Source organism: Tachypleus tridentatus, chromosome 7 (assembly GCF_004210375.1).
Source record: "Tachypleus tridentatus isolate NWPU-2018 chromosome 7, ASM421037v1, whole genome shotgun sequence".
Taxonomy (NCBI): domain Eukaryota; kingdom Metazoa; phylum Arthropoda; class Merostomata; order Xiphosura; family Limulidae; genus Tachypleus; species Tachypleus tridentatus.
This window is the reverse complement of record NC_134831.1, coordinates 192,170,045-192,196,356: the sequence shown is the minus strand read 5'-3', so window position 1 is coordinate 192,196,356 and position 26,312 is coordinate 192,170,045. Positions and strand designations below refer to the sequence as shown.

The 26,312-nt window shown below is 32.0% G+C and overlaps 1 protein-coding gene across 2 annotated transcripts in view; it reads left to right on the top strand.

The window, feature by feature from the left end:
* Positions 1-26,312, top strand: part of LOC143257571 (coiled-coil domain-containing protein 174) — a 59,541-nt gene that overhangs the window by 9,723 nt on the left and 23,506 nt on the right. For both annotated transcript variants that reach the window (XM_076516445.1, XM_076516444.1), the window contains exons 3-5: positions 6,520-6,620; positions 19,383-19,444; positions 22,990-23,134. In XM_076516445.1, the coding sequence (XP_076372560.1) occupies positions 6,520-6,620; positions 19,383-19,444; positions 22,990-23,134 (308 nt within the window). The remainder of the gene's footprint in view (positions 1-6,519; positions 6,621-19,382; positions 19,445-22,989; positions 23,135-26,312) is intronic.

Here is a 26,312-nt window from a genome sequence, read left to right as displayed (position 1 = left end):
GGGACACATCAGCCAACAATGACTTGCAGGAAATTAGAAAAGATACTGTTAGAGCTAAAGCAGTGGATTTAGCTGTGATGAGATTATTCTGTTTTGGGACAGATTTCAACTCTTGGCTCGTAGAGATTAGGAACTGTTGGATGGAAGGAAAACAAAAGGATTAGAGAAGGATGTGGATGATAAAGAGCTTATAGTTTTAAGTGATTCTTTGACAAAACACCTAGAAAGAATAATTTGTGGGGTAAATAGCAAGAAAACTAAATTATGCTACTTAGCTCAGAGGCACAGGTGGAGGATAAAACTGCCAGAGCAGGAGATATAATAAAAGGGGGTATAGATGTAGTTTTTATTGGGAATATAGGAGCTAATGATACAGGGAAAAGTAGGTCAGAGGACATTTTTTATCTTTCAAAACTTGTAGTGCATGATGAAGGGATTTGATTTACACGTTTTAATAAAAGCTTAAAAAAAAGCGACCAGAGGTCAGAGCAGCTGTATAATTAGTATAAAACGTTGAAAAGACATTTAAAGAAAAAGGCCATAACTTAATTTTATCAGGGATACAGTCCAGAATATACTGTGTAGATGAAGTTATAAGTAAGTCACTAAGGTTAAATTCTAGACTTATGTTAATCTGTAAGGACTAACAGATTTTTAAAATAGATGGTTTACATTTAAATATTCTTATGTAATAAGTAGTTACTAGGTATTGGTGAATAGGGAAGAGACTGACTTGTTTGTTAGGGCTATTAACTTGGCTGTAGGGGAGGTTATCAACTTGTAGAAAATGGTAAATGCCAGGATAAACTGAAAGCAAAGAGAATAAGAAGCAGAGAAAAGCATAGGAAATGATTATAGAAGTACTTCTAAGAGTGGGCTTAATTTTTTTGTTATTATAATTCTAGAAGTATAAGGAATAAAATAGGTGACTTTAGAGCAATGGAGGATTTTGATATAATGAGAATAAATGAAACATTGTTAAACACAGGTGATTTTGGTGATAGAAATTTCTTTAAAATACAGGGTTACAGGCTATTTAATTAGGATAAAGTATTGAAGAAAGGAAGAGGAGTGGCTTTATAGATAATACATGAGTCACATTCTGTTGAAGTTGAGGATATCAAAGATAATAGCAAGGAGATTGAATCAATTTGAGTTTCTATTAGCAGATATAAAGAGAAAAAAAATTGTTACAGACCACCAGTGATACTGATGAAATTAGTGAGAAACTTTATAATGAGATTAAAATTTCAACTGATAATGAAGTCATGTTTATAGATGATTTTCATTTCAGGCATGGATGGAGAATGGTTTTTGGAAACTGTTCAGGAAGCTTTCTCCAACAATTAGTTAAGAAACTTACTAAAAACAATGCTGTTTTATATTTGTTAACTTCAAACATAGAATTGTTAGAAAAATGGGGAATATCTGGGTGTAAGTGATTATTGCTTTGTTAGGTTCAATGTTTTGCTATATATATATATAGAGATAAGGAAGAATGATATTTTAGTTACAAATTTCAAGAAAACCAAATTTTGAAAAGATGCAATAAAAGTTATCTGTTGTGAAGCAGCTGAGCTACTTGTAGACACTGATAAGATGTGGAAAAATTTTAAATATTGGAGATAGATGTATTCATTATAGAAATAAAAGGGTAATTCTAAGTAAAAACCTAGATTAGCTGACAAAGAGTATAAGAGATAAAATTAAAGAAAAGCATCTTAAATTTCAGGATTTTATATTGTCTGGTATGACAGGAGGTTTAGAGGATTATAGAAGATCAAGAAAATTGGTGAAATTGTTAATTAGGACATCAAAAAAGATGTATGAGAAAAGGTTGGCTGAAACTGTAAAAAATGACAGTAAGGGTAAACAAAATATTAGGATGGAGGTAGGACCCTTGAAGGATATGTTTCTAATGGTTATGAGATGGCTGCTTGTTCTTCAATTTTTACTGATAAATATTTAAGCAGTATTTCAGATCTTGAACAGTTTATAGCTGGAAACAAGACTGAGGAAAATGACTGCATTAATTCTGAGCTGGTTAAGAAAAATTGGGAAGTTTGTATATGATAAGACTTCTGGGCTGGATAATATTTCCCCAAGAGTTTTGAAGGAGGTTGAGGATTGGATATGTGAGCCACTTGTTACTATTATTTGTAAGTCCTTGAACAGTGGGCAGGTACCAGAGGATAGTAAATTAGCTAATGTCACTTCTCATTTTAAGGGATGTGATAAAAATTGTCCCAGTGATTATAAGTCCATTAGTCTTACACTAGTCAAAGGAAAAGTTTTGAAAAGTCTGATAAAAGATGCTGTACAAAGCCATTTAATGAAGTTTGTAATTTTACTTGATTGTCAACATGATTTCACTACTAGGGGAAAATCTTGCTTTGCACATCTTTAACAGCAGAGGGCTGTTACAAGTGGAGTACCTCAAGGCTCAGTTTTTGAGCCTTTGCTCTTTTGGATTTACATGAATGATATTGATGAAGGAATGGTTATCACATAAATTTGCTGATGACATTAAGGTCTTGGGTGTTGCTAGCTATGAAGAAGGATTTAGGTCATTCAATAAGTTGTACATTTAAATGGCAGATGGGTTTTAATTATAATTGTTATATGCGGGTTATAATAATTTGAATTATAAGTAAAATTTGGATAAGAATAATCTTAACAGTATTATGAAAGAAATTGATCTTGGTGTTATGGTTTATCAGTCTCTTAAGCCATCTCGGCTGTGATATGGCAAAAAAAAAAAAAGGTTGTATCTACAGAAACATTTAATATAAGTCTAAAAAGGTTATAATTTCATTTTATGGGTAACTGTTTATGCCACATTTGGATTATTGTATTCAGTCATGGACTCCCTACTTTAGAAAGGATATTGAATTGTTGGAAAGAGTTCAGAGAAAGGTTACTAGAAAAGGTGGATTGTCAAATGAGGAGAAGCTGAAATATCAAACTTTTCTCTTGAAAAAAGAGTTATAGGAGATTTAATTGAAGTGTTTAAGATTCTACTGATAATTAATTTATTTGTAATAGTTTTAGTTTAGTTTAGAGGGTGAGACAGCTGACATGGGCCAATAGGACCCATCTACCAGGATATTCTCTATTAAAACCATTTGGTACAAAATGTATCTTTTTATTTTATTTCATATTTTTCAACTTTTGGTACAAATGACTTAACTACAGTTAGAGTTAAGGTAAAAAATATATATATATATACTAGTTTGTTGAGATGGAATTTTCTGTATCTATTGTATATTTGTATATGTGTTCATTCCAGACTATGCATTTGCAGTGGTTAGGTCTCATTGGGTCCAGGCTCTCTCCAGAGTCTCCCCAACAAGAATCCTCCCCCATGTCTTTCAGTAGAACACAAGACACCTTTATCACTTACCAGTTCTTACCTACTGGGGTAGTTCATGTTAAGATTTCTTCATTGGTTGTGAGAGAGTCCAAGCTGGCAGCACAGTGCAGTGGGAAGTAAGGTGAAAGTCACCTCTTATTACACTGTATGCCATTTTCGTGATGGTTTTACCAGGTGGATGGGGCAAAGTGTTCTCCTGAAGAGGCAGGAAGGGACTTTAGTTTCTATTCCTGTATATATGGTGAGTATATTGTGAAACAGAGCACATACCAAATTGTATCATGAGTTTGTTGATCTAGTCGCACTACATCTCATATCCATCTGACCTGTTGTGTGCAATTGTGTGGTTTGTCATACCTGTTGTGTGCAATTGTTTGGTTTGTCATACCTGTTATACATTAGCTTACTTTTGCCTTCCTTTTTTCATGCTTCCATCTGAGAAAAGAATATAGTTTGCTTGAGAAGGATGTGGTATCTTATATGTCTTGTTGTCTTGTCCCTGTGGTAATCCCTCACTGTTGGATATCATGCTTTATGGGCTTTTCCCTTCTGATTTTTCTGAAAGGAGCTCATCTAGGTTTTCTTGTTTAAAGTGACACCTTTACTACACCATTGTAGAATTCTAGTTACTGTGTACAAAGTGAAGGGCTATTGATGTATGATAATTACATCATGTACTAGTGTAGTCCACATAAAAATGTGATTTAGGTGGGACACAGTGCAAGGCTAACAGCATCCACAAAAGAAAAAACTATTGTGTACAGAAAGGTATTTTTAGGAAATGGATTTTTCAGGTAAGGAAAATGTTAATTTCCAACAATATGTGCAAAAAGTAAAGTGTAAATTTAAAAGTCCAGAGGCCCATACATTACTGTTTAAGCATCTTTTCCAACTAACTTAATGGTAACTGGAGCACTTTCTTTATTCATGTTATCATCTTAGCTCACATCATATCACAGGTCCCATCATATCACTCTGTGGCAATGTACTTCTGGTATTATGAAGACTTAGCTTCTACAACCTTATTGAGCTGTTGTGAACCATGTTGTACTAAAAAGTTAACTAATGAAGTTCCTGCTTTCATGTACCAGGTGGTTGATTCCTTTCTACCTGTTTTTTTCACTAATTCAGGGACCTAGTTATTTTGTTTCTGTGTAGTTTGCTTTGCGTGTGGATGATTCTAGCCACCTTTTCTCTTCATGATGAGGAACAGACACTTCCTCTTGCTATGTTTGTGAATCAGGTATAAAATATTATACCAATTTTACTTGTAAAAAAAGTATTAGTTTTACATAGGAAAAACATTACACACAAGGTAAAGGTAGCTTATTACCACTGTTTTTGGTGTAAGAAAAATAATGGGCTTGATGTGTGTTGTACAGTTTGCACGTCTGGCTGACGTAGTGAGCTAAATAAGAACAGATTAAGTATGACAGTTGCAGTTCCCATGATTTAGCATGAGCCCAAAAATCATCTGTCTGACTGTTATTTTTGTATGGTTAATGTTTCTTGATATCTAGGCAGAATAAAACAGTATATTAAATATTCAGATACTGCACCTGCAATGAATCCAGTATTTCATGGGATTTATCTTCCAGTGCCACATTTATCAGTGAAATAAATGTGTTATAATTTGAAAACCTGAAGTGATCAGTAATTTTTGGTATGATTTTTAGGGTCAGCATCATCAAATTAATTAGAAAGTTTTTTTTTCTAGTAGCAGAGAAACACTTTTATTGTTATTGTTGCTAAGATAATGATTGAAAATACTGGTTAATTAACTTTAATTAATGAAATATATATTTTATGTAACACTAATCGATGCTCATGAGCAATTGATTAACCAAGTTAATTGTCCAGCTATATTTATAAGTATTGTGAGAATAACGAGTTGAATGTAATTCATCAACAAATGTCACTGATCACCCAGCTCTATGTATTTATGTTTATGACTCAAAAAGCCAACCTAATTTTAAGACTATCCTTGCTTACACAATTATCTACTCTTTTATTAGAATTGATTGTGAAGAAGGATTTGGACTCTAGTAAGATTTCTAATTTAAAAGTTTAAGGTATTCCTGTTTCCACGTAATTGATTAATTTTAGGTTTGAACTCTCTCAAAGATTTTAGACATTAAAATATGTAAAAAAATTATTGTAAGTAGTCAGATTCCACAAACATTAACAAATTGTTCAGTATTTCATGTACCTTTATGTTGTATTCATATGGAGAAGAAACTTCATATTTATTTCATTTTTGTAAAAATGAGAATTGGTCTAAAGATTAAGATTTATTATCAGGCAAACTGAGATGAGATTATTTGGAAAGTGTCAAATTATGTAATAGATTGCTTATTAATTAATTAATAGCAGCCAATTATGTCTACCATTTATGAAAATTTGATGGTGAAACTCAGTGTTGTGGTGACAAATGACACTTACTTAGGTAATGTTTGACCCCTGAAAACAGCAGACATCATTTTGATATCGAGAAGATTGTACACCATTGCACAATAATATGATTTTGAAAGATTACGCATCATTAAACTGAATAAAGGCAGCTAAGTCATTGGGAGAACTAACACTAATATTAAAGTACAGCTCAAAATATATGCATATATTTTGTAAATTAGACAGATTTGAAAACTTGAGAGCAGTTATTATTACTGTCTTCAGGTAAAGAGAATGCTGTACAAAGAAGGTAGTTCATCTGTTCTTGCAAAGGTGAGGGTAATCAGGGATAGCATTCCAAATAATTTGGTATGGGAGGTAGAATTTTAAGAAAATAACAATAAACAAAACTGTAATATGTAAACACAGAATTAGTATATTAATTTGAAACCGTTATCTTTCTCCTGTTTTGTTTTACTGTTCATAAACTAAAATTACAATACTATTTCTCTTTTCTAGATAATAATTTGAAAACTTCATAAAGTATATACCACTATATATATAGTTTTAATTCTGTGTATATTTGAGATTCATATATGTTTTAAAAATTGTGATAATAGATTTTAAAAAATAACAAAAGTTTTGTTGTATGTACAATCAAACATTCATATGTGTGTGTATATACATATATATATATATTATTTTTGTGTGGAAATATGTATACATTCAGTTTATGAATTATTGTTTCTATCAAGAAAATTAATATTTGGAGCAGAAAAAACAAGGGAGTTTTAGAACGAGCACAAAAAGATCTTGAAACTAGGACTGAAGAGGATGATGTCTTGACAAAATCAAGGTTTGTATGTTTTGATCAATTGAACCCTGATAAATGTAACAGCTTATTTTATTTGTGGATAAACTTATTAACTATAGTAAATACATTATGAATTGAATACACTGAGTGTATTGTTGCTCTGTGTACTAAATGTGTGATAAACAACAGGAGCTGAGCATTCCTGCATTCGTGTGCATCTTTTGCTCTAATCATTCAAAAATGAGACTTATTGTTGAAGTTTAAGATTATAAAAACTAAAATATAATCAGTGGCAATGTTATCATCTCTTTGCAAGTCACTCTTTGTGTTATATGAAATCTTTATTCTTTGAAGTAAACTCACAAGGAAACCTGAACCTCATCCTCTTCTTTTACATTATTCCATTAATGTTATTTGTAACACGTATTAGGTACTTTTACATGGTTTGTAGACTTAGAAATAAAATATATTGTTAATTCAACTTTCAAAATTACTGCAATCTTGCAATTTCCTTTGGAATTTTGTTGCTATAAAATATAAAATTAATTAAACTAACAAGAAATTTTGTTACTTTTTTGAAATGACTGCTAGCTTAGTATGCTACAGGTTAGTTATATTGTCACAGTATAATACTTACATGTTCTGTAAACTGAAAAATAGATAAAATTGTACAGGATTATCTATTATTCTTGTAACCTATGGAGTATCTAGAATAGCACATTATTTTCTGTCTCTATAAGCTAAAAAATATCTACACAACAACTTTCTACTAATTCTTTAAACTAGAGATAGTTATTAAAGTGGATGGTGCAATTTGAATTTTTTATTCTTTGAAAATTGTGATTATATCACGAAATACCTTGCTGTTTGAAATGAACTACATAAAATTCAGAAAAGCAAGTACTCAAGTGTTTTGTTTATAAATATGTGCATATATTTGTGGTGTAACTTTTCAACCAGCATAAATTATATGCAAAATGATATCACAAATGTATTGACAAGACCAAGCACTTTTTTCATCATATTTTTATTTTAATGCTACTGAATATTTAAAATCTCTCTTTGCAACAGTCATAACATTACAACTACATATAATTTCTGTATATTATAATATTGCACAAAGAACTAAACATACAAACAGTTTAAACTTTACTTTTCATTAATACAGAATTTCACCTTCATGTGTAAATCAAGCTCATTATACTATACAAAGTAAATCAATTTCTTGTACCTAAAATAACTGAACAACATCTGATTTTAAACTATATGTTATCACACTATTTTTATTTTAAGTTTATTATTAAAAAGGAAAAATATAATTATTAGATGTATAAAACAGTTTTATAAATACATTTCAAGGATCATAATTGTTTTTTTTTATTAAACACTATCAGTAAATATTTTAATTCTCAAGTATAATTGTTTAAAGCTTTCTTCAGTTTTATTTTTAGCATATTCCATTTATATGTGATATTTAATTGGCATCAAGTAAAATTGGTGTTACTTGTTTACTTCTAGCCACCTGTATCTTTTCACTAAAGTCCATAACTACATTCCTCATGATATCTGTGTCAGTACTTCATACTTTTTATGTGGTTTTATGTTATTTTTGGGTAAGATGTAATGCACCTAAAGCTTAAGAACTTCATTTAGTTTGTATGTAGTATTAGCATAAAGTATCGTAAGTTTTGAAAGATTTAGTATGTAAACTTGGCCAAAGCAATTTGAAGAAGGAAGATATGTACATGTAGTTACATAATAAATGAATAATTTTTATTGTACTTTAAACAAAATGACACAATTGAAAATAGAGGAAAAAAAATTCATTGAATTAAATAAAACAGTAGGTGAACTTGAAGTCTTTCCAGTTTGGTGGCATTGCGTAACCCACACCAGAATTTGTATTTATAAAATTAATAACTTGTAAAGACAAAAGTTATTTATAAAGAGCACATTTCAAAAATAAAGTACAATTACCATTGAATTATTCTGAACCCATGTAAGATTTATTTGGTAAATTTAAAATTTACTTTGTAATAAAAGGCACCAAATATGCTGTTATATTACATAACTGTGACTGTTTACATCTGAAAGCAAATTTTTTAAAAAAATATTAGCAATATAATACAGTTATGAGCCTCATGTCATTCATTGCCAAGTTTTTCAAATGAAGTTTTAGAGTGAAGTATGTTGTATACCATTAGAACAAATATAGAGAGATGTTATTTTTCTTCATGAATTCCATTTATAGAAGTTGCCTCTCCATTATTTTAAGAATAATGTGCGTTTGTTTCAAAAGTCCTTTTTCCCAATCCATTTTAAAGTGAAAAGTAATTATCTCAGCAAAATAAACATTTGACAAAACCAGTGAAATTAATTTATTAGCTGTAATACCAAAAACATTTAAAACTATATTCTAATGATTATATTACACGATACTTTACATTTCATCAAGGGTAAAATAGAAAACATAATCTGTGACATAGAAGCCTAATGTGTTCTTTAATTTGCCATACATTCTGCTTTTTACTGCAGTTTGCCTATTTGCTTATTCATTGATCATCAGCACAGCTTGGGTCAGCAAACCAAAAGAAAATATAATTAGGCTTTGACCTGTCATCAGTTCTGTTCACTGTTCCATATGATTTAACTAATTTCAAGGCATGCTTCTTCACAGGAATTATTAGCTCTCAGTCATTCTTTTTCTCCTAATTCCTTTAATCAAGAAAAAAAATTACTTTGCAATCTGATTTAGTTTTTTTACCGTATGGCTTTTATGTTTTTTGACACCTTAGCTTATTGAAGCTCAACTTTATATTTGTGTTCCACCCTCAACCTTTTAGCTGACTTCAAGAGTTTCTTTTTGCATCATTTTGTATTTGAAGAATTTTCACTCACACTAGTTTCCTATTTAGGAGATGCATAGCAGTGGGGCCTGATCAGGATTCATTCACGTTTAACTTACTTCTAGTTGTTGTTACTAACTTTTCTCTTCCATGTTAATGTCAATTACTTCTATATGTTCTACGTGACTCTGTGTTGAAAATGAAGGGGAAGGGAATCATGTATTCATTTATGGGATCCTTGGGTTTTTACAGATCCTTCATTCTTGTCTTTTCTTTCATTTTTATCTTTCTTTCTTTCTTTATTCTGATCCAACTTACAAAACCTGGATCAAGAAGTCTCAAATATCCTTTGGAAAGGTGTTGTATAAATCATTATCATGTTCTTCCCAAATTTTATTTCTACCTCTTTGCAGTTCGTAAGTAATATAGACATTAGGGAACTTTCAAGTGTCAGGTTTAAATAAGTAATTACCTGAAGACACCTCATTTTAGATGTTGTTACGAAGATTTTTCATCATTGCCATTGGATGACAGAGTTTCATATACAGACAGTGTACCTTCATGTTCATATTCTTCCATCATTTAATTATTGTAACTCGGGGGATAGAGTATCAACTAAGTGCTCCTTGGCTACATGTGGATTCTGTTATGTAAAGCATTTTCTGTTTATTTACATTCACTTGATAATGACTTTTATATGAACAGTTATTTTATTCTAACCTTTCTGTCCATTTACATACACTCATTGGACTACCCAGCTAGTTATATCTCATGAGTAGATTAGCTGTAATACAAAATCCCATTTAATACCAACCTTATTAAATATCTTGTTTTTTAAGATCAAAGCTCTAAATATACTTCTTCCAAAACACACCATCTGCTGACACAACTATTTCTCAATCTTCAGTGTTTTCAGTCTTTCATACCCCACTCAGATCCCTTAGATAAATTGTTATTTGCACATTTTTCCACCAACTTCAGTGCACCATCTATCTAGATACTGTACATGTATGAACCTCATCTTGATAGTGTAATCACTAGCATTTGGCACAGGTTTCCATCAACAGGGATGTTATTATTTACTGTTTGTGTTGTGCATATGAATGAGGTTGGCATTTTTACAGTTATCATTTTGTTTATAATTACATATTATTTAAAAAACAACAACTAATGATTGGTATGAATTCCCAAGCTAATGTTTTTACTACCTAGATCAACCAGATCTCTTCTACCACTGCTATCTGGTGTTTGTCAGTAACCAAGGAAGGGGTCGTTCTAAGTCGAAGCTGTTTGTGATATGATCCATTGTGAGATGAAAACATACATGTGAACCAAGGGTGTCTTTCCAAGGGTTCTGAGGTGGCTTTTAAAAATGATCTGGGAAAGACTGGTAAGAATTTACTCTCTTCTTCAGGGTTTCCTTTTACTAGGTCAGCTTAAACAGAAGATCATTTTGAGCAGTCACCTCTAGCCCCTATTTTTCAGTTGGTTACTAGAGTTTGTGAGGTTTTGGGGGTCTCTACTCCTTCTCTGTTAGTAGAGAAGATGGCAAGTGACTATTTGGTTTTCCTGATATTGCTATTTATGCTAGGAGATTAGCCACTCAGTTATGCAGCATGATAGCCATGCCTTGTCTCCCATGTTTATTGGATCAGCATACTTTGGCTTAACATCACCAGTAGGTAGCTTACGTAGATTCTCATGGATGAACCCTCTTTTGGACCTTTGGGGTCTAGATTGGAACCTGTGACCACTTTAAATAGATCACATCTTTCTTATATTTGTATTACTCTCATAACTGTCCTGATTTATTTATCTCAATCTTAACTTTTGTCTGAAGCTTATCAATGTGTCCCTCAGCAATCTGAGAATGAATTGGAGATTTTACTGACATCTACCTTAGTCAGATTGTCTTCTTCCATTCTTTCTTTAGTTTCTTGGCTCTTCTGTTTGGATTTATTGGTTGAGGTGAATTTTTAGAAAGGGTATTCTTTCCATCTTCTGCCCCAGGGAGTTACAAGAATTTTTCACCATCCCATGTTATTTGCTGAAGATCCATAGATGTTAAAATCCTGAATTAATACCATCAATTTACACTCATTTTTATTGTCCTTGTTTTCTTATCTTTGTGGCTTTGATTTAGGAATATTGGCCTGCAGTGTTTCCCGACCCTCACTTTGGTTCCCAGATTTATTGGTTTCCATAATAGAGTCCATCCTTATTCTCAAGAATCTTTGCCTAGGGCAGACCATTGACAATAGTGTGACTATTCATGGGGTGGAGAGCAGTGGTAGTACAATTACATCACTTCCTGGATGTTTGGAACTCTTTCACCAGGGATCCATGAGTAGCTAAGGTTTCGGCTTCAGGGTTGGTCATTAAATTTACGTCATCTCCACAGTTATCTGCTTAACATTTTGCCTTTTCACATCCAACAGATCCATAATGAGTGGAGCTCCATTTTCAAGCCATAAGAGAGTTGTTAGTCAAAAGGGAAGTAGAGTCAGTCAATCACATTATTCAGGATTTTTATTCACTTTTATTTGTGGTACCCAAAAGACAGGAGATTAGTGTCCAATCATCAATCTGTGCTGACTCAACCAATTTTTAGATCCTCCTCTTTTCACTATGGAATCTTTTCTCACCCTACAATGGCACTTTACACCAGGGCTCTGGGTGACTCAATATTTATCTCAATATTTCCATAGCAAAATCTTCCTGGAAGTTTCTCAAGTTTGTGCAGAAGAGTCAGATAATACATTTCTAAGCTATTATTTTTGGTATTGCATCAGTACCTTATGTCTTCTCCAGAGTTATTTAAGTTTTTTTCTCATCACCTGTATTCCTTGGACCAGTGTACACATCAGGATATGGACAACTGGCACCTGCTAGCTCCATTCCATCAATTAGAAGAACAAACTATCAGATTCTTTTTCAGAGACTGCAAAAGTGCGCTTCCTTATAAGGTTGAGGAAATCTGTTTTGTCACTGATGTAATATCTCATCCATTTGGGTATGTTTTTAAATACTCACTTAAGTCATGTTCAACTAACCTCTCTCAGGCTTCAAAGCATGGAAAGAGTTCTCAGGATTTTACTTCTGCCCTCTTATCCTACTGCATATATGGTTCTCTTTCGTTTGAGAATGTGGACATTCCTCGAGCCTTTCATTCCTTTTGGATGAGCACTTGTATGCTCCCTTCACAGGTCACTGCACAACCAGTGGGTCATACATTCCTATCATTTGGATCATCCCATCTCATTACTTAAATACAGCATCATCAATTGCAAATGGTGGTTGGATTGGAGTAACACTACTGTTGGGGTACCCATTCCACCATCTCATCTCAAGATTCATCTGTTCACAGATTCATCTCTTCAGGGATGGAGAGCTTATCTTTGAGATAAGGAGCTCCAGGGTACTTGGATAGAAGACAAGTCTACTTTTCATATCAGAGTTCTCAAACACCTTATAGTACATTGGACAGTGGTTCAAGGTCTGTTTCTTTTGAAGGGAAAATTTATTTATAATATGTTCCAATGATTTCATGGTTGTATCTCAGATTTCTTGTCAAGAAGACACACATTCTCGAGACCTCTGTTTTGATGTTGTGGATCTTCTCTACTGGGATAATTCCCATCATATCAGTCTTTTAACATGTCATGTTCCAGGAGTGTTGAATTTAATTGCAGAACACTTATCTCAACCCAGTCAGAGTTTTCCAACAGAATGGATACCACATCACAAGGTGTTTTTTAGTGGATTTTCTTTCAGTTCAGATTTCCAGTGATTGATGCCTTTGTGACTCATTGGAATTCTCAGTTGCAGTTGTTTTTATATCCAGTACTTCATCTTCAAGCATTAGCAGTAGATGCATTCAGTCAGAATTAGACAGGTTTACATCTGTATGCCTTATTTTCGATTTGGCTCTTTGCCCAGGTTCTGACTATGGTTTATTCTACTTCCTGTCAAGTTTTCTTGGTTGCACTTTATTGGCTAGTTCAAACATGGTTCCTGCTTCTTCATATCTGCAGGAATGTCTATCTCTACCTCTTCCACATTGTAGGTCTGTTGAGACAACCTCAGTCAGACATTCTCCACCCAGATGTTTTAAAACTCAATCTCCTTGCTTGGAAGTTATGCAGTCCTTTGTTCAACATAAGGGTTTAACTTCTGAGGTTTCTCTCTACTTAACTAAATCTTTCCATAGGCCAGCCATGATCATTTGTCAATGGGAATGAAATATTTATTATCAGTGGTCTATTCAAAGGAAGTTATAACCCTCTTCATCCAAAAGTATCTATCATATCCCATTTACAAACTTGGGTATAAAGGGCTTGCTTAATCTACAGTTGATTTATATAAGGCATCCTTATTCACTATTTTTAGGTATTCCAAATATTAGAAGGTTTTTTTTAATCTCCAGTTCTCTTTGGTCTGATTGATTATGAAAGGACCTTAGCTTTGGGTTCTTTGTATTACCTTTCTCATAAATTAATTTTTTTGTTTTTGGCTTGTGGACATCCTTGGTTGGAATCTTTTGCAATCCATGTGCATAGGACTCCACATTTGTCCTGCTTTTTCCCAAGACACTGGTAGACAGGGAAGTGGAAAGATCCTTCTAAGCAGTCCATTTTCCAACCATTTCTCACCTTTATGACTACTACAATCTCTTACATCTTGTCAGGGCCCTCAAGTGTTATGTGGCTTGTACTAACTAATTTGAAGGTACTAAGAACTGATTGTTCATTCATTAAGATCCTTCTGTTACCCCCACAAGGTGCCCACATAAATTGATTCACATGGTCTGTAATGGATTATCATTACAGGAGAGGAAACTTTTGCTTGTCATATCTCCATCATTGGCTACCCGATTCAATTGCCATTTGGAAGACATTTTGCAGGTTGGTATTTAGACGACTACTATTATTACTTGGTCTGGTTGTATCTTCTTAGGGTTTTTGACTACTCTCTGTAGCTATTTTGACCACATCTGTTAGACTTAAACCAGAGGTGAGTATTTTCCTCAGTCATGTACTCTTATTTCCAGGATCCTTTTATTTTTCACTAGATTCCATTCTGTGGAGAGTGTTGCTCAGGCAAATATGCTTTTTCTTCTCAATTCTGCACTAGCAACCATTTTCACTTTAATTAATACAGGTTTCAATAAGCTCTGTAAAAATGAGACCACAAGACCAACTAGGCATCTGCTGGATGGTTTTATGTTATTGTGAACCACCACTCATGGACAATCAGGAGTAAAACTAAAGAGGATTCTGCCTGTCTCTGCATATCTTCAGGTTGAATAAATTAAGATCAGTTTGCTTTTAAAAATGCAAGCATCTTGGTTCACCTATACCACAGTTTCCAACTCTCTGTTCTTCAGGACTCCCAAATGCATTTTACTCCCCCAAACTCTACTAATGGAGCTCAGGAGTCCTTACCACCCATGATTTTACGTTGCTGGAGTGGCAAACAGAGACTTTTTCTCCAAAGTGTTTGGGGTCTCCTACTAGGGTTCCTGGATGTTTTCCTAGATATTAGTGGAAGTGGTACCAGGCTCCACTGGAGCCTACTTGTAATTTAAGCTCAGATTTGACACTCTTCAGTTGGAGAATGTGTGGTGTTTCTCTTTGATCAATGTTGGTGTGGTATATTGGTCATGGAAGGTGGTCCACTATCTCCTCATAATTCCAAATGTGAAGTCTCATCCTAAGTTCTAGGTTAAGTACAGTTTCTATGCTGTCTTCATAATTCCAGGGGCAAGTGGAGCACTCCTTTTCCATGTAGTTAGGGAGTGAGGATGAATGTTCATAATTCCAGACCAGATGAGTTTTGTTTCCTTGGTTGAGGATAGCATACACAATCTCATCATTCCTAAGCTGGAATGTTGTTTTTTTTTCAATTTTTTCAGGTGGAGGGAAAAGTTTGTCTACTTATGTGTTGCCTACTTTCTTGTCGTGATTCTTGTGGTGTAAAATGCATCACTTGGTGGCTGCAGGTGGGGATATTGGTACTATGATCCCTTTATTCCAACCCCAAATTGTGGAACCTTAGCTGTCTGGTTGGGGCTGGCCTGTACTACAAGTACTCGTATTCTTTTTAACCTTTGATATAGGAACTAAGTTCTGGATATAATACTGTTCTCCTAGGAAAATGTTAACATTCATAATGTATAGTGCTTCAAGTTTGGGAGTATTGTATATCTACTACCGAAGACATCCTTTCTGCTTTGTGGGCGTGCTTAAATGCAACAATAACACATCACAGAACATGTTCACCCTTTTAGCTATAGTGCATTATAATATGGCTATCAATCTTACGAACCACTGGTTAAAAGTAGCCCAACAATTAGCAGTGAGTGATGTTGACTAGCTGTCTTCCAACTAATCTGTCACTACAAAGTGGTGTCAGGTAGCTCAAATGGCCCTCAATTAGGTTTTTACTCAAATTCAGAAAACAAAAAGAACACATGCGATATCTGCAGTGGAACATTACTTCTTAGTTAGTACTGTCTGACCTCAGGCTTGTTATGGTGCAGCATAACTATCTCTTTAGTCCTTTTTTTTTTTTCAATTTCTATTGAACTTAGAGTTTTTAAGCAGAACCTCCTTTTCTTCCTTGTCTTTTAGACCTTTGTTTTACAAATGCATCCCTCACAGGTTGAGATTCTCTGGTGAAGGATCAGTGTCATTCTGGTTCTTATACATATCTGGAAGCACAGTTCTTATCACATGTGGGATGTTCTTTACCTTTTCATAGTTTTTGTTTATACAGTAAACTTTGTTGTTGTAGCTTATATGAACAGTTAAGGTGGTGCTTTATTTTCTGAATTTGCTTTGTTGCAGTGCCTTTTAAAGTTTTTATTTACATTAAATGGTGGTCTCTTCATTCTTACAATCCTCTTTCTATCTGGGTGTGACTCTTCAAGTCAGATGTAATTGCTAGCAGGTGAATTATCCATTGTTACTTGTTTACCATGTTGTCCACATCTATGTTGTGTGGGCAACTCACTCATGCATTTCTGTATTGCTCAATATTTCTGTTAACATTTGACAAGTGTGTCTGGAGTTGAAATGTCATTTCTCAAAAATAACTATCTTGTGATCTCCAGGATGGATGATATAACTGATTTACCTATAAGTATCTATTAAATGAACTAGTGTAACATAAATAAATAAATTAATTAAAGTAATTAGTTTAAGTTTACTGTGTTTATGTTGTGTTATGTTTCTAATTTGTAAACGTGTCATTATATCTTTTAATATTGTATAATCAGGGATCTGTGGGAGAGGTCTACCAAATCTAACTCTTCCTCTCTTTTGTTTCAGACATCAACTGTGTTCATTAATGTTAAATTAGCAGATGTGGACCCTCCCTCCATTTTTTCAGGAATTAATAAATAAAGTCAAACATGTGTACACTACCATATGGCACTAAGAAAGAGACATTACAACTTTATACAAAGTACCAATGTTTACTGTGACTTGGACAATCAACAGTATATGAGTAAACAGTACACCTTTAATGCAGTATACTAAAAAATAAATTACTTGGCAAGTGGTAGTGTGTGTGCTAGTATTTGACTGATAAAAGCTTAAAGGGTGGATGAAATTATTATCAGCTCAACTCTGGAAGGATATTTATGCAACTAAAATGTACTAACTTTGTGTATTCCTCACAAACCCTTGTAAGGTTTTGTTAAGATTTTTAAGTATTTTGTACACAAAGAATGACACAATTTTAATTATATCTTTCTAATAAAAACATTATTTATATATAACTATTTTAACAGTTTGAGTGAAGGTATTTTTGTTGTAAGTATAAAAATACTTTTATTCATCTTAGTTTTTCATATTTAATTTTCATAACCTTTAGAATCTCGTAAAAGGATACTAAAAGTTTTTAAGGTAAATGTATTTTACTTCCAATTTATTTATCATTATCAACTCAAGCTATTATCATCAACATACAATGTTTACAAAAGTGTGGGTAAAAGGAATGTAGATTTAGTAACATTCTTAATGTCCTCAGTTATAGAAGTGTTAAAAGAAGAATGATATAACTGTGTAACAGTCAGTTTTGTTATTGAGTTACAAACCATTTACAAGTAGTATTTATTTAAATACCAAGAATATTGGTTATTAATTTCACAGATGTTGTCAACTCAAAAAAGTTTATGAGAAAGGAGGAGACAGAATTTATAAAAACAAAGTGTATTTAGTAAAGCTTTCAGATATATCCTTATAACAGACTGATACATAACAATTATGAACTTTAAGTTTCAAATGACATTACTTCCTATTATTACCATCATTTTACAAGTAAAGGAGAACTAGATTTTCGTAACACATATAGAAAGATTACTTTCAGTAGGATTGAGCCTTGTTCCATGGTTGTGGGATGTTACTTACTGTGAGTGATATTGGATTGGCTTAGGTTAATTAGCTAACTGACTTGCTGGGTTGTAAGACAGTCTCTTTTAAGCTTGATTTTTAACAATTTGTCATTGTTCAAACTAGTTCTTTTTTGGCTTTAACTCTTCTTAATATAGTAGGAAGTTTTTAAGAATCTTTTATAAAATAGGTGAAGGAATGGTCAATAAATTACAAAAGTTGTTGATAATATTATGGTCTTGAGTGTTGCTAGCAGTGAAGAGAATGCTGCAGATTTATAAAAAGATTTAGATCATTTAGTGAGTTGGACAAATAAATGACAGGTGGGTTTTAATTATAATAAGTGCAAAATAATGTATGTGGATTGTCATAATTTGAATTGTAAGTATGATTTAGATGCAAATAACCTTAACAGTGTTGTGAAAGAAAAGGATCTTGGTGTAGTGGTTGATCAGTTTCTTAAGCCATCCAAACAGTATACTGTTTCTAGTGGTAGGGAAAAGAGTATTTTAGGATGTACCTAAGTAATATTGAATACAAGTTTAATGATGTTATAATTTCATTGTATATGTCACTGGTTTAGTCACATTTGGAATATTATGTTCAGTCTTGGGCTCTTTTCTCTTGGAAGGACATTGAATTGTTGCAAAGGGTTCAGAGGAGGGCCACTAGAATGATACCTGAAAAGGAAAGGTTGTCATATAAGGAGAGATTAAGAGCTCTGAAATTGTTTTCTCATGAAAACAGAACAGTTAGGTTGGTATCTGATTGAGGTGTTAAGATTGTAAAGGAAGTTAATAGTGTTGATGCATCATCCTTTTTGACACTTATGATGAGAAAAGTAGGATTTGGGGACATAAATGTAAATTTTGGCAAGGTAGGATTCATCTTCAGCTGAGACAGTTTTATTTTTCTAACAGGGTACATGGCCCTTGGAATATGTTACCTTTAGGTATTGGGGAAGTAGTAAATTTAAGTGAGTTTAAGTGAAGATTTATGATTTTTAAAATTTTATTTATCTAATAGTTTTTGGTTAGAAGGTTGGACAGCTAAGATGTTATCCCTAAACATTGTTGAGATCCCATGATTGTTATGTGGACAACAGTCATGATCACTTGCTGTTCATTTAACCAATCAACATCTTAACAGCTGTTAACTTGGTATTTGTCTTTTTTTTTTATAATTACTTTAACAATAAGACTTTTCCTTTATGAGTTAATGTTTCCTACTACTTTTCAACTTAATAGTGTTCTCTGATATGGTATTGGTTTTGTTAATTTAACCTTTAATATCAATTTGTAAACACTCTTCCAACTTTCTGCTAACAAAAAAAGGTAATTTGTATTTACTTTGCTTTTGTGATTGCTTTTCCTGAAAAATGACAAGTTAATTTTCTCTTATAGTTTATACTTCCCTCCTCCCCCCCAAAAAAATATATATTTTTAGACAAATGAAAAAGTAATGATTGCATTTCATACAGCTTATCTATTAAAAAGTACAAATTACAGTGTGATTATGTTATCAGTAGTATGTGAAAGCTAATTTTTCTTATTCTTACTTAGGGCTGCTTTAGAGCGAAAGGCCAAATTGTATGAGCATATAACTGAAGGGAGAATTATTCCAGGTAGGAAACTTTGTTCTACAAAAAGAATAATTAACTTAATTTTGTCTTTTATGGTTCAGCAGCAGAAATGAGGCTTTTTTCCTCTATTTTTGGGGTAAAAACTTCTAATTATGTTATTAGTGTTAATAGCTTGTTTAAATATTTTTGTGTTTTTTAATTGTAACAATTATTTCAAAAATATAATGACATTCAGAGTTTTTACAAAATAATATGATATGAAAACTAGTTATAGCACACTGGGAATAAACAGAAACATAAGTGTGGATCACAAAATTACCAATCTTAGGCAGCCTATTCTCATAAAGGAAGAGCTGTGGTTGACTTTTTTTTTTTTGTGACAGTACTGTTGTAGGTATAATAGTGAGTTCTGCTGTAGTGAAACATAAGTATAGTAAGGAAAATGTAATATGCAAAATAAATATTTAAATAAAAGCTGAGATTAGCTATTTAAAAAAATATATAAAATATCCTGGGAATTAGAACCAAACTCAAAATACAGATCTGTGTGTATAACATCTAGAAAGTGTTATGTTAATTTGTGTTGAGATTGAATCATTAAATAAATTGAGAGTAGTTTTTAACATCTCTCTCATTTATTTTGTAAAATGCCAGGGAAGAAATATCTTTACCCAGAAGACTATTTACAATTAGAGGTTCTTGTTCAGTAATTTTCTTGATGATAAAATTTGTTGCAAGTATAAATTGAGAAGAAAGAGGAGTGTGAAAAAAATATCATCGCATATTTCTTATTAGATTACCACTTTAAATACTTTAAATTTTATGGCACTGATCTTAGTTCTAGAACTGATTATATTTTATCTTCAGTCTGTATTTTCTGTCACTAAATTCAAGTTCATTGTACGTAATACATCAGAATTATTTTTCAACCTTGAAACTTAAAATTTTAATTATTCTTATTTTGTATTTATTTTTTAAATCACAAAGTATTTCTAATATTTACTCACGTATTATCTCACACTTGGTAGTCAATTCCATTTTCATTCTCTCATAACTTGTTTGTGAAATCATTGAAAACCATTTAAATAATATTTACAGTTTACACATTCCACTGATTCTAAGTTCACTCCTGCTTTCTGAAAGAGCTAGAAATCCTTTGTTTGATTTTTAAATTGTCATTAACATATTTAATGCATAGTATGAAAAGCTTAACACAACCCTAGAAAAATGGTAACATATTTATTCAGTAGTTAAATATATTACAAGCATGACAATTCTTTAGATAGCATACTTTTCTGGGTATCAAAAACATGAATTAAACATTTCCTCAAAGTAAGTTTTAATTCTGTTAAAAGTGTAAAGTAGTGAAAGATAGAAGTGATAGGTTTAGTGCAGAATGTGTATATGAGAAAATAGTCAAGAATGTTGAAAGTTTAAACAGTTAACTTATCTCAAAAATGTGTAAAGATTTCATTTGAGGAGCTGCAATTATAGTATGTTGCTAACATTCATATTACAGAGCCTCTCCTTAATAAACAAATAATAATAAAAATTTTGCAAAATTTAAGTATGATGTAGGGATGGCAGTGCCAAAAAATACAGAACCAAAGTAGGAATGAATACACAAAGCCATGCAAAATCTTTACATAAGTAGCCACTGAGTCAGTCTTACAACCTTATGGTTATTAGCCACTGTAAGACTGCATGTAGAACTACTAAATGTAAATGCTGTTATTCAAACTTGAATTCATGCTACTGACAGGAATTCACCATTTAGTAAAGTTATTCTTTGAAAGATTTGACAACTTGTGTATTAATTATTTACATCATGCTTAATATTTTGCAAAATTTCTGTTGGTATTTGTTTGTTTTCCCTTATTCTTTCTTTTTTTACTTTCATTGAATTAGGTTGATAAGTGAACACTTGTTTTATTTTTATGATTCAGTGGTAATATATATTAATAATATCAGTTTTATCAGTTCCTATATTAAACTTGTAGAACGACTTCAGATATTGATATCATACCATACAATTGGCTACAATAGATTATAAATCATCAGTGGTCACAATCTTGACTTTTTGGAACTTAATGTTGAGGGATCTACAGTAAAGAAATAACATATGAAAAATGTATAGCTGTACCATCCTTATATTCATGTTTGTATTCTTTTTAACAGTGTCTTTCCCTCATGTTTTGTGGGATTTTTTTTTCTTTGACTGAAAGTTGGTATATCTTATGAATGTCTGAGATATAATTTAATATTATGTATATTAATGCTTTTTTTTTTTATTCCTTCACTTTATACATAATATAGGAGTTGGCTCCATAAAGACATCAGTTGTATTGTGTACAAAGCATTAAGTATCTACATGTTACAGTCATCTAATGTTCATATGTTATTGACTGATAATTCCCATTTCACCATGTACTTAAGTTTTTAAAGGAACACCATATTTCTATAAGAAAGCTAACTTCAAGAAGTAATGTTTACACTAGAGTTATGATTTTGTTTTTAGCTTATAGTAAGCACTACAGTGCTTAAAAATGTATTTTAGAATTGCTGGTTTGGGTATTAACACTTTTATTGATAAGCAGAGACCAACATTTTGACCTTCCTGAATCATCTTCTGGTTAAAAAAGAGAGTTTGAAACTGACCATTGCCAGGCACAACATATCCATAGAAAACATCTGGATACTAAGTAGGGAAACAAGTATAAACAAATGCAAAATCAAAGAATCCCTACTTATACAACAACTAAAACCGATGTAAAGGAACACCTTTAAACCTATACTAATTAATAACCTAACATCCAACTGCAACACCCACCTACAATTCCATACCCATTCATAGTATCGTTCCTGAGACAGTGCCCACCAACAGTAAGTTGCAAAGTCTCTCTTTGTTCTTCTGAAGATGACCTAGGAATATCAAAACGTTGTTCTCTCCTTATCAATAAAAGTATTAATACCCATACCAGCCATTCTAAAATACATTTTTATTTCATGTGGGTTTCTTATCATCTAGAACTACAGTGCTTAATGATAGTCCATACCCATGTGCTATAAAATGCTTTTCTTTCTCATCAAAGCCATTTCAAAAACTTCACACATTTTTTGGCTAGCATGGAAAAGAAAGATGAATGTTTTGACTATTCAATTAATTCCCATTTCTCCACTTCAGCAACATTATATTGTATTATGTATAAAAAAATATCAGAAAGTCCATATAAACTGAAGACAAACTTGGACAGAGGTTACACACATGCACGCATACATATATTTAAAACAATTGACTTTAGTAGCAAAATGTTTGAGACTTTGAAAATCTTACTGGAACAAGCATGTTGGCCTGAAACTTTAACACTGAGATATCACCAACGTATGTTTATAGATATAGTTTTTACATACTTTTTACTTCCTAATTCTCTTTTTATCAGTTGCTTAAATAGTTTTATGTAAATGTATTTTATACTGGTAATGCTTTAGCATTCTTATTAGTGTTTAAGTAACAAAATATCTGATCTCAGGATTCTTTGTTTCTTTGTCTGAATTTTATTATTTCTTGAAAACCTTTATTGTTTTAGAGGATGAAGAAAATGAACGTTATCTTGTCAACTTCCAAAAAAAGTCTGTAGATGCTATCCTTGCAGAGAAAAGAGAAAAGAAAAAACAAGAGAAATGTGATAATGAAAATCCAGTTCCTGAACCTTCGTACTCAGAAGAAGAATGGTAAGAATTATTAAATTTCTACAACTTGTTTTTAAATTTATTAACAATAACTTATGTGTTTGTAACTATAATTGCTTTGATTTCATTGCACCTCTATTTACTTATTTTAATTTAGATCTTCCTGACATGTGAAATTTTCAGTTTAGTGTATAGAAATTACCAACATTTTTTCATTATTGTCACCCAGACTAAATATCCAAAAAGGAGATAAGAATAATGAAATAATCACTGGTGATGACAGGCACTAAGCTCAATAGTGCATATCATATTTTGTGAATGTGATGATCTAGGACAGGGGTTCCCAACCGGTAGGGGCAGGGGAGTCGCATAGCCTTGTTAGAAGTAGCTTGGGATAACATTAATTTTATTTCATCAATTACATTTTCATGTCGCGAGTGCCAAAAGGTTGGGAACCCCTGATCTAGGATATATAGAAAAGATACCTCAGCTTTTAGATAAGTACAATATTAATATGGAATTAATGTTAACATGTTTATTCCTGCAAATTAACAGAAGTTGTTGTGATTGTTTTGGCATTGGTGATGAGTAAATTTTGGATAGACTGAAAATACCAGTTACCTTGAAAATATGTAAGAAGGTTAAGTCTATTATTAAAGTAAGCAAATCATTGCTGATCTTCAGGAATGTATGAACATTTTTTTCTTAAAAAACCCAAAAACTTTATAATTTTTTTAGTGTAGTTTCTTGGTTGAAAAAATAGCTGAGTGTTAGCCTAACCACCTGAGAAGAAACTGTGTTAATAATTGTTATCTTAATTCTGGAAAATAAATATCACATGAAATTTAAAAAAAAAGTTTTTGCAAAGCATATTGTAAAAAAGGTAGTCAGACAACAGTAGAGATATTGATTGAGCTACTTACAAGTTTACATGAAATGGAAGTCTTAGCATCACTCAGCTACCGAGTGTGAAAAAGGTGACGTTTACACTCATTTATTCACGTACATAAATGTCATTTGTAATACTCATAAAGTTGAAAACAATTGCATGGTGCTTTCAGGTAAAACCAATTTCCCAACAAGTATCAGATATGCAAACTTACTAATAACAGCAGAGTTAATGAAGAAACAGGGAAGTATTCTGTAGTTGATGTCTTGGTTTCCCAAGGTGTAAAAAAACAAGCCTAGATAATACAAGTAAGTGAATAAAGTCCTTGTTGTTTAAAACAAAGGCCAAACACACTGTGCATATTTGTGCAGGTATGATCATAGTTGCTACTGCTAGGCTGTGTTCAGCCCCCCAGCTTTCTTTCCCTCAGGATTGATGTCTGTAGAAGTAATACATGTTATTACTGAAATAAGTATTCACTTGGTGATTTTGTAGTAGAACTAGTCAGAGGAAATTCTCTTGAATTAACAAGTTTTTTAAAAACAGGTGACAGCATCACCTTACAAAATGTTTTCTCTCACAATATTGATCTGCTCTTATGCTTAATCATTGTCATCCTGGCCAGCAAAGGATATTACAGTTCAAATACTATATTTTACTACAGTGTCCTTACAGGCAGAGTAGACAGTACCTGTTATAGAAAAATGAACTGGAACAAGGAAATTTCAGTAACTTGTTGGACCACAAGTTGCCACTATTGCAGCATGGAAATTAAATAACTGAAACATTTTACAGCTTTTGTTGTAACTAAAGCTTGTATAAAACATATGTTGTCACTGCATATCACAAGTTCAGTTTGTGTATTTTGTAAATAAAAAAAAAATGTATCCATAATGTCACTTCATACTCACACATACAATCATCTGTTGTTTGCTTGCTTTACTAAAAAATGTTCAAGTTTTGATTATTGAATTTGTTACAAGCCTTATTGTTGTGTGATGTGTAATGTTGTCAGGTCCAGATATTTCTGAGGCATGCTTGAAATGTAAATAACATGCACAAAATACATTCATTGATATACTCTTTGCTTTTGTATATTATTTTCTGTACAGACATTAATATAACTGCAAATAAGAAATAGATAAATAAGATGAAAAAAACTTGGAAAGAAACCTTATTTTAATTACAGTATTATTGCATTTCACTTAGAACAAAACAAAATTATAAACCTACTATATGTATCAAGGATGTTTTCATTGCAAAGCATCTTGTTCATTTTTTGTTCAAACCACGTTCTTGTCTTTACTCTTTCTTCTTTTCTTTTTTCATTACTTTTTTGTTAATACTAAGAATTGCTACCCTCAAAATAAAGTTATAATTCACAAAGTGATAAATTGAGCATACAGTACTTGATACTTGAAAATGTCTTACCGTTTCATAAAAATGGAGTTTTATTTTCAAAGTTCTAAGGTCTTCTGAATGCATGACAATTTTATATTTTTACTTACCTTTTATGTATGGCATGTATAACAATTTTTTGAAATTGGATCTTTCATCAAAAGCATACAATTAAAAGTGAGAGACAAGAAATAAAAAATAAACTTTGAAACAATTATACTTTTAAATTATTTATAAACTTCAAAAATACATAAGTAAAGAAGTATGTTGTTTTATTTGCGTAAGTTTTGAAAAACCTCACAAAAATTAGATTTTTATTTTGAAATTAGTATATATAACAATCAACAGGTGACACTACCATTGATTTGTGAAAACAACATTCTCACGTTCCTGTAGTTTTATAACAACCAAAGTTAAATATAACTGCTAAAGGCCATTTTAAAGGTTACTTGGTGTAAGAATTTACTCGGTTATAACATCATTATGACTAATATGCATCAAAATATTATACTCAGTTTTATTATTTCTGTTTCCACTTCTAATAAATAAATAGTAATAGAAAGAAAATGATGGTCATTGTCAGGTCTTGAATTTGATTAAATTAAAGAGAAAAAAAACTATAATACATTAAACAAAAGAAGCATTTAGGTTGTTTGTTCACCTGCTTTAGGATACACTTCATATAGCTCACATTGGAGACTCTAAACCAGTCAGACTAAATTAAACAATAATTAAGTCAGTATACAGTGTGTTACTTCTAACTACATGTATCACATTTATATGCAAAATTTGTAACAGTTATAATGATCATCTTATTAGTTATTGAATCACATACAGTTACAAACTTACTTTTGCTTCTTATTTTTTGTTACACTTTATATACATTGTTGTTCTTGGTATTGGATTTACTATGTTCATAAATCATTCTGTCCT